The following is a 9,879-nucleotide window of genomic DNA, read 5'->3' on the forward strand; positions in this document are numbered from 1 at the left end:
GCGAACAAGGAATTAGGAGAAAATTAACTCAACGCATCAAAATCATAGACGCAAGGAAACAATGCTGAAAGAGCAAAGTTATATCATGGAAAACTTCAGAGATATGCGTACGCACCATCAATAAGGCCTCAGAAAAATATGTCATCATTGAGAGAAGACCCAAGTTCATTAGCAGAACTGAAACATATTCTGAGACGACGGAAAGAATCTAGGGGTAGGGAAAATTAAAGAATTAAAAATGAAGGACTTTTATGAAAACGAGATAAAGTCACTTAATGGAGTCGTAGAGTGAGTGAATGCCAACATTGGGGGCGGAGGGAGGGAGGAGAGGACTCTGCGCTAGGAATGAATTTTATCAACAACGATTGGAAGCTTTAGGTAGCCTCTAAGAAAAAAACTGTGCCGAGACTACCTCCACAAAATATTCGTGAATTGGTCCGAAAAAAATAAATGAATCAATATTATGCCATATTTGCCAAAAAATCAATATTTACCGAAAAAAACATTAAACAATGTTAAAATAATAATTAAAAAATTACATTTCAAAGTTATAATTAAAAACTTTTGACTCAGAAAGTAACCAATCTTGACAGAATTGTCAGAACTTCTTCATTGTAAGTCTGCTCCAACCTTATGCTCAACGCAACGGTCCAAGGAGAATCCCGGTCAAGGCGAATGATTTTTACACTCTGAAGCTATTGCATTGAAATGCACATTAGCGGATGACTCCGTTAAAAGTTACTTTTGCGGCATCTCCCGCAGTTTCTTTGGAACTTAAGCTCAACAATATAAAATATACACTTTTGGATCTACTATATACAAAAAAATATAATTTAAAGAAAATTCTCTTTTTTTTAATATTGGACACAGCGAGATCCACGTAAATTATAAATAGCACAGGCAGAAGTTTTGCTTCTTCTTACTTAAAGTAATTTCAGTACCTTGCAAAAGTACAAATGCCTTGGTGGTTAGTTTACTTGATACAAAGAAGGGATACGCGAGCCCGCATTGATTTTTCCTGCAATAACTACTACAATTCTTGTTTTGAAGAATATTAACAGAATAAAAATTTAAATACGTTGACAGGCTCTTAGGCGAACATTCGAAATCGAACCACAGCGATGTTTTGGATCATATGCACAGCTGCTAATTACGCATTCACACAGCTAAGTACGCATTCCTTTGACACCTTTTGAATCTCACTCCATCAGTTACCCTAAAGAAAACTAATTAAAATCCATTGGAATCCTGAAGGAGACAATCGAGACAATTCACCCACGTCTTTCCATGACAGACCGCTTCAATTATCTAATATTTGCACATTAGGCATACAGAAACGCAATTAAAGAGCACTGTAATCTTGAAGAAAAAAGCCCTAGGATGCCAAAACACAGCTACAATGAAAGGGTTGGATAAGAACGGAGGACGGCTAAAGATTGGCATCCCCTGCCGAGCGCATTAAAAAATGTTTTTGATAACCGTGGGAGGAGGGCAGAGAACATGTAAACGAGACTAATGATATCGTGGAGAAGTGGGTGGGCTAGGCTAAGTAGGACAAAGATATAATTCAGATGAGATGAATAACTTAAGTTATTGAGAGAAAGAAAGCACGAAGGTGAGCCAAGAAGATAAGCAAACATTTGAGGCTTTCGAGATGTGAGCATGGAGATGAATATATAGACAGAAAGGAAAACAAGAATAAAACTTCTAGGCGTGTTAGGATAAATTACGGGTCCAATAAGATAAATTTTAAAAAAATCAAGAAAATTGGATGGATGGCATTTTTATTATTATTAATTGGTTATCTACCATTTAAGGTAGGTTTTGAATGGACACACACTGAATACTACATTTCTAGGCCTCTCCCGACAAATACCAACCTGATATCCAACACTACAAGAACTCCTCCAATTCCACATACAAGTTGGGTATATTGCGTGGCAATGAAAATTTGAAGAAACTAGAGGGGAGAATATTGGGTAGGCGAGGCAAAGCCAAGGTAGGATTAGATTAGGCAGGCTAGACGAAATGATGGGAGGCAGACAGTATGCGGAGCTAACGAATGGGCTGCGCCAAATACTGACTGACCAACAGACTACTGCTAATAAAGAAATATTCATTCACAGAGAAATAGATATAAGGAAAAGGGATAGGAACACATATAAAGGATGAACCTAGAAGAGGTGGGGAAGGCGGACTCAGACAAATCACAAGTGTAAAAATATTTCCTAGACCGGGACTTGAACTCCGGATCTTTCCACTTTCCGGGCGGATGCTCTGAACCACTTGAGCTACCCAGGAAACGTAATTTACACTGAGATCTGCGATGCTTTAAGCAACCAAGTGCCTCGATTCTTTGGGGGGAGTAGGAATGTTTGAGTACTTTTTTATGGAGGAGTAATCTGGGTATCTTTGCTGGAGGAGGGAGTGGTGGAGGTTTTTGAGATCTTCTGAGGAACTTCTGTAATGAAAATATTGTTGTTAATTCGTAGGTTTAGTGTGGACAGAGGTCAGGAATTTTTTATTGCTGAGGGAAATATTGACATCGAGGAAGGTTATCTGAGAGGATGAAATGGTCAAGGTGATGGACAGAGATGAGGAATCATTGAGTGGGGATATGAAGGAATTGAGGGAATCTATACTATGCGGTCAGAGTAGAAAGATGTCATCAATGTATCGGAGACACAGGAGGGGTTGCAGAGGATAATTGAAAAGGAAATTCTCTTCCAGAACGCCGAGGTGGAGGTTTGCATATGAAGGGCTGAATCTACTTCCCATGGCACAGCCCTTCATTTGGAGGTAATAGTTATTGTTGAAAGAAAAGGAGTTGCGGGTGAGAATGAAATTAGAAAGATCAATGAGATATTCGGTGCTGGGGATGTGAGGGGTAGGGCGTTTGGAGAGGAAGTGGCGTAGGGAAGAAAGGCCTTCTTGGTGAGGAATGGATGTGTATAAGGAGGTGACATCGATTGTAGCCATAGTAATTTGGGAGTCAGGAGGGAGGGAAGTTGAGTGGAGCAATCTGAGGAAGTGGTAGGTATCTTTTATAAAGGGGGTAGGGAGTGAACTGAAGGCTGGAGGTAGTAGTCCACGAAGGCGGAAATTCTTTCAGTCGGAGAGCTGCGAGAGGAGACTATAGGGCGGCCTGGGTTGTTGCGTTTGTGGATCTTGGGGTGCGTGGCTGGGATGGGGAAACCGAGAAGAAAACCACCTCGGGTTAATACCGAGAAGAAAACAAATGAGGAAGTCCTTGGCATGGTGGGCGAAGAGAGGGGTTTGTTGGGAGAAATCCTACGGAGGCAGGAAAAATTGATGAGGGGCGTAGTGATCGGCAGTGGGATGTTGAAGAATGTAATATAGGGGAGAATGTTAGACAAACTAGGAAAGGGAAGGAATAGGATAGGGATTTGGGACGGGATGAAGGGAGGAAGGAAGTAATCAGAGATAAGAAGGGGCCTGATGTAGACTAGGTTGCTGGATTTTGGGTTCTCCTTAGGAAAATATTTATAATATTTATTTGGGAGTTGTGTCCATCCAAACACCTACCTTAACAGGTAGATTACCTAATAATAATATATATATATATATATATATATATATATATATATATATATATATATACATACATATATATAAGGAAAAGGGATAGGTACACATTTAAAGACGATTGGCATATTTGAACTTGTTGACTCGCGATCCGCCCTCCAAAATGAGTCTACTTAAAATTCGATTCCATAAAAATCAATCAGTTACCTGACAACCCCCGCGTGCACATACTTCTGGAGCGGAACTGGGCAGGAAGAGCACGAGCGACGCCCATTTGTGTCGCGTGCTTTCGAACATCGATCCCGGCGACGACGCCTTCAAATGGGCAAACAATTTTCCTGAGTCCGCATTTGGCAAATCGATCGATTCCGATTGAAATGATATGGAAGCCTCCAGCTTTTTAATTTACTAGTGCCTGATAGTTGGGGTATGGATGTTTCGAAGTCAGACGGCATCCCTGACCCTTCTCCCCGACCCCTGGTATTCCTAGCAGGAATTAAGCCACGCCACTAGAGGGAGACCTTCAACTCAAGGAGGGTACGCCATTAAGACAAGAAAAGGGACTGAGATTAATCGGAAAATTCTGACACGCACAAGCGTATGGGATGTACAAAACCTTTAAAGTTTTGAAATACGAGTTCGTACAACAAACATTAGAAATACATTCTTTCCTGTAAAGGGATTTTAAACATAGTGACGACACAAAGTAGTCCAATCAATTCCTCATTATTTCCAGCGTATTTTCATACTTGGAACCTTAAGAAAAGATAAAATAATGCTATTTGCAATGCCAGCTTTATAAAGGTCTTAGCAATCTCCAATTTTTCGTTCGAGAGTATTTTGGTTTCGTGATGCATCGTCACTTTTCACTAAACCCTACATCCAGCAATTTTTCCCATTTATTGCTTATGGTTTAATTTCCGACACCGACATAATGACGCAAAAAGATATTTACAGCAAGTATATCACCGTGAATAAAAGAAGATATATTATCAATTAAAGTGATATGACAATAGCGAGGAAATACTAAAGAAATGGATTTCATCAAAGAGATGCCACAATTTCCTATATCCCGCAAGTATAGACGTACGATGCAACATTTTCAGATTGTAAAAATCATTCACCTTGACCGGGAGTGTTCCAATTATGCAATTATAAACATAAAATTGACGAACAAATGCGATATAATTCATTGCACTTTGGAGTCCAGTGCTATCTCTACGCGAATAATTCACATGCTAAAAAATATTGGACATGTATATACTTCGGCACAAACTATAATTATTTATACGTTTAAGTTTATAATCCTAAAAGTTAAAAAATTGCATTTAATGTCACGATTTTATCATTTTTTCGGCGTATATTCCTTTGAGGAGACGGCGACTTGCTTTGCTGATTTACATCAGGAAAAATTAATCAGTTTTACGCCGCGAAAAAACCAGCGGTAGACAGTTTCGCTTGGCAATAAGACAAGAAAAGAGGCAGATATGAATCTGAAAATTCATAAAAGCACGAGAGTAAGAGATATATGAACTTCATATACATCCAGTTTCTTGATAGAATCATTTTTTACGCTTTTAATTTGGAAAATTTTGAAAAATTGACATTAAACATTGTTTTCATGTCTCGTCCATAAGCAGTTCAATAAATAGTGATAGTTTTAATTCATTGGGTATTTCAAAATAAACAAGAACATATTTCATTCCATAATTTCGGTGATTATTATTGTAGCATATTATGTAATTTCAGCATGAAACCTTCAGCATCGAACGATAACTTTTAAATTCATACGTTGTCTATGGTCAAAATTGATTTATAAAACAATTTAAGCTGAAAATAAATTCTAGTAGGGAATTTTCTGACAGTAGCTATCAAATCCTCCGGAAATATAAATTATATATCTCTTCTCGGAGCACAGAACCTATTTCTGACAGTTAAGAATCTGTTTCATTATAGGTAGCAATTGTTATTGGTGAGTGTCACTCTGTAGCTCTTCAAGAGTTCATTTAAATTGTGTCTTGCTGCACAAAACCGGGCGAAATTGGGGAAAACCCAGTCCCATACATGTTTTCCTCGCAGCGATGTCACTCATTGATACCTATTGAGTAATCATGATACAAGTAACCTCGAGAGGTTATATAGAGAGACATTTTAAATTGTTTAAGCGCTCAAACGTTCACCAGGGTCACATATAAAGGTGGTAAGGCGTAGGCTGATTGTTGCAATCATCTCCTGTTCACATTATTTCAGTTACTTTCGGATTGACGAAAGGGGATAAGTCGCCATTCGAGCGCATGCATACATGGCTTCCTTAAATTCAGAATCCATTTGATTCCAAAGATCCGCCTATTATCATTCTGAAAAATATATCCTTCATCATGGCGACACCTTCATACTAGAGGGGCGAATCCGCCAAAATATCAACAATTGAGCAATTAACTTAAGGTACATAGTAAAACTGAAATTTAAATTAAAAACCTCACAGTCGCCAAGTCATGAGGTTTGTATTGTTAGGATTAATATTTATGACAAAATCTTTCAGAAGAAAAGTGATATTTTGTGCAAATTAAATGACACGGTATGATGTCCTCGGCATACTTTCCTTTAATCGTTCCAATTGTGCGGCAGTAAAGACTCCCCGAGTTTACGTCATCGTGAATATTAAAAGAGGTAAACTTAACGCTCGCACACAAGAAAACGAATTTAAACGACTGAGCAACCCTCGTACACTTGTTCCATACATGCTCAACCGTCAGATGACGGTCCATTGCGATCGTAGATAGCACCCGCGAAAGTGTGCTAATGACCTCTATGGCCGACCGCAACGCTGCAGCAGAGCACGACACCGGCACCCCTTCCCCCAGCCGCACAGGAGGAACGTCCTAGGTTCACGCCGCACACCACCATTGATCGGCGGTGATCACCCTCGCCCGCGTGATTCCACCACACGGCCGCCGCCGGGAATCACCCACGGCTGTATCGCATTCGCGGCGCACATGAACATCTGGCCACCATCCCTTGGACCATCCGCGAGGAGAGGGCCATCCACTACTAGCCGTGGAGCAGACCACTCCGTAGTCCATATTCCTATCCCGTTTCGTGTCATTCGACAGCGACTCACAGCCGTCTAAATATTAAACTAGGTTTCCTAAATGTGAGATAGAGTCGTCTTATTCTTATTTTTGGGAAAGTTCGTATCATATATTGTACCTTCAAGAATCGCTAGCGAATGTCTTCCGAAGTACGAGTCATTTTTCTGCATACTTCACGGAGGCTGGGCGAAACCTTAGATTTGAGCAACATTTCATCCCATTTCTGGCCCCGTTTTTTAATTTTGAGATAAATGAAAAAACAAATCTAAAATGACAACAGCTTGTCATTTTACATTACGTAAAATTATAGATTCATTAGTATTTCCCTTAAACAGAATGTTGCTAGGAGAGTCTCGAGTTGAATGATGACTATTTGTGGCCTCCATGGACAAGAAAACAACTACGGTTGTGCGAACGTTCTCAGATAGGAAATAATTAAAGGACAGTCTCCACCTAGAGGCAAATTTTGCGGATCGAGGTCGGTGCTAAGTGCTCCTGAAAATACACGAAACGAAAGACTTTCAGCGTACAGGACGAAAGGAGTTGTCTCCATTTAATACAGAGAATAAGTTTAAACATAAGGATCCGCCAGCAGCAATGGAGTGTAATCATGGCTCTACGTGCATCAAGGGTATGACGCAGAAAAAATGGACACTTACAGCTCCACACCCACACAAGGAGGTTAAAAATGTCCCGAGGACTCACTAGAGCACACTCACGCCCCAACTTTCCAGAATATCGAGTACACATCTGGCTTCAAAGACGGCAAAATCTGAAGCTAAATTTACTCTAATCCACGCTCATTCGTGGAATCATGTCTCATACGAGTACATTCTCCTTCAGCGTGATACGTAACAAATTACTTGGGTAATTTACGAAGGATTAAAAAATAAAATTAGCCTTCAAATAAAGATGATTACACAGAGAATAGGAAATTGCACCGCAAATTCATGAATGTAAAGTTCGTTCCGTCACCAAGGTTACATGCTTGATAAACAATAAATATTTAACCCATTGTTTGGTACAAAACCAAATACATAATGACGGTGATGACAACGAGTACTCACAATCTGGACGGTAAAATGTCATCATTTCAACTGGAATTGGCTTGCATTTTTCAAAAATGAAAATGTAACATTTGATGAAATTCATAAAGAGAAATATTGAAATGCAATCGGCGCTTGGGGGAAAAAATGACACTTGGCTAATGGGGGCACGCGCATTTCAATTTCACAGAAAAACGAAGCTTCTCGTCGCCAATCACAAAAACACAAATATCACGATTTCAATAAGGGATTTCATGCATGTAACGTCACATGCGACTATAAAAAGCTCGTCTTTTAGCCATTACACATCTCACAATCGAATATTCAAAAGGAGAGAGGTTCTTATTCAATCACGACTCGCCAAGAAACTGAAAGACAAATCCAATTCCTATCCAATCACTGAAAGAAAGCCTCCTGAAGAGATCCTTCTCTTCCAAAAGATACAAAGATGTTTCGATTTGTATCTTTGTAAAGATACGAATATATGCGCTTGCAGGGGTACACGGTTACTTCACCCACATCTAGGTTAAAATTGCACAAGCGCGATACACAAACCTGACAACGACTTTGATGTGCATCGCATGGAACGAGGAGGTTGGTCTGGCCCGCTGCACGGCGCGATTGTGAGGGTCAACGGGAAAGCGAAGGAGGGGAAGTCACGGGAGGATCATCCGGAGGGGTGAAACGGAAGGAAACATACATGCAAATTGATGGCACGCGTTCGACCTCTATGCAAGCGAAATGTTAGAATTATGTGAAGTTAGAAAGCCGTGAGCTACACTCTACAAAACAAAGACAAAATTTTACTACGTATGAGAAACGATAGATCTGTAATACATAAAACATATTATTTATGACTACAATTAATAGAGAATAATGTTGACGATGAAAAAATATGACGGGAACATGTGTTTTACTTGACATAATTAAAGTATGTACTCACATGGCGACGAAAGGAGGGAGAAATGCTTGTCATCTGGGCTTTCTTTGGATGCAACGGAAGGTGCTCCTGGTCCCACTGGTAATTCAGTAGGTTTGGATTTGCTGATGTCTTCAGTTTTCGTATCCTGCAAATGAGTAGGCTCTTCATCAGAATGGAAATCGTCGGCAGTTTCTGCCATCCCAGACCTACTAGTGGAAAACACCGTCTCCGAAGGATATTCTTCCAGGGGTGCACTTGGCATAACATTAGATGATGCTTCGTGTGATAAATTAACCAAATCCTCAGTACTATTTTTGTCATAGAAATGATCTCGTTGGGCCATAACAAAACTGGAGTCGTCATCTTTGTCGGAAAGATCCTTCTCTTCTGCCACCAGCTCGTCCCTCTTAATGGATATACTTGAAACAGGTGCAATGGGTGGTGATTCGAAAGTTACCAAAGGTGTTTCCTGTGGAATCTCATTTTTAGAAGCAGGCATTGAATAATCACTCAGAGAAACTGTTGTAGCCATACTATCAACGTGGAAAGGGTCAGGTTCAGGTTCATGCTGCTCAGACTTCAGATCTTGTATAGATCCGAAGGAAGTTGGTGGTTTAGGCAAATCATCTAAAACTTTCATTAAATCATGATCATCTTCAGTTTCATCGTGGATATGTTCCCGACTATTTTTTTCCAATTCAGCTTTTGCATCCCCACTGGCATCAATCACATTAGAATCAGAGCCACTAATGATATTTGGCAGTTTATTCTCAAGCAAAGAGGGAGATACATTTCCCGAACCGTGATCAAATTTCTGCTCGCTAATAAATGAGAATCCGGGTGAATTATTCATCTCTACGTTAGAAGAAAAAGCCGAAGTATCAGTTTCTTGAGGGTCCACGAGAACCAATTTGTCCAAGGAGTCTCTCTTAACCTCTCCAACAGTTTCTTTAACAGGAGAGGACTCGGGATCTAAATGTTCAAAATCATCCACAGATTCATGATCTCTACGCATTTCAGTCCCCAAAATTGTGTGGGAGGGGCTCGTCTCACCGGATTTGGGTTTTCCTGATGCATCCCCCTCTTGTAGCTTCGTTGGCTCCATCGCAACACACAGATTCTATTAAAACTTTCACAAAGAAATAATCAACCGTGACTTCTTAACCGCGACTGTTCTTTTGATAACGTTACCCACACCTTCCTGCTGAGTTGTCAAATATCAGTCAGTGCACCGGTATACTGTCTATGAATCACAGGCACCCTCTATCCGCAG

General features: G+C 40.1%; 1 protein-coding gene across 2 annotated transcripts in view; it reads right to left on the minus strand.

Annotated features, from left to right (window-relative positions):
- Rtnl1 (reticulon) overlaps positions 1-9,832 on the minus strand; it is a 168,369-nt gene extending 158,537 nt beyond the window's left edge. For both annotated transcript variants that reach the window (XM_071598383.1, XM_071598382.1), the window contains exon 1: positions 8,628-9,832. In XM_071598383.1, the coding sequence (XP_071454484.1) occupies positions 8,628-9,711 (1,084 nt within the window). In that variant the 5' untranslated portion in view covers positions 9,712-9,832. The remainder of the gene's footprint in view (positions 1-8,627) is intronic.
- Between the last annotated feature and the right edge of the window lie 47 nt (positions 9,833-9,879).

The sequence above is a fragment of the Hetaerina americana genome, unplaced genomic scaffold (assembly GCF_022747635.1).
Source record: "Hetaerina americana unplaced genomic scaffold, ioHetAmer1.1.p SCAF_10, whole genome shotgun sequence".
In the NCBI taxonomy this organism is placed as follows: Eukaryota; Metazoa; Arthropoda; class Insecta; order Odonata; family Calopterygidae; genus Hetaerina; species Hetaerina americana.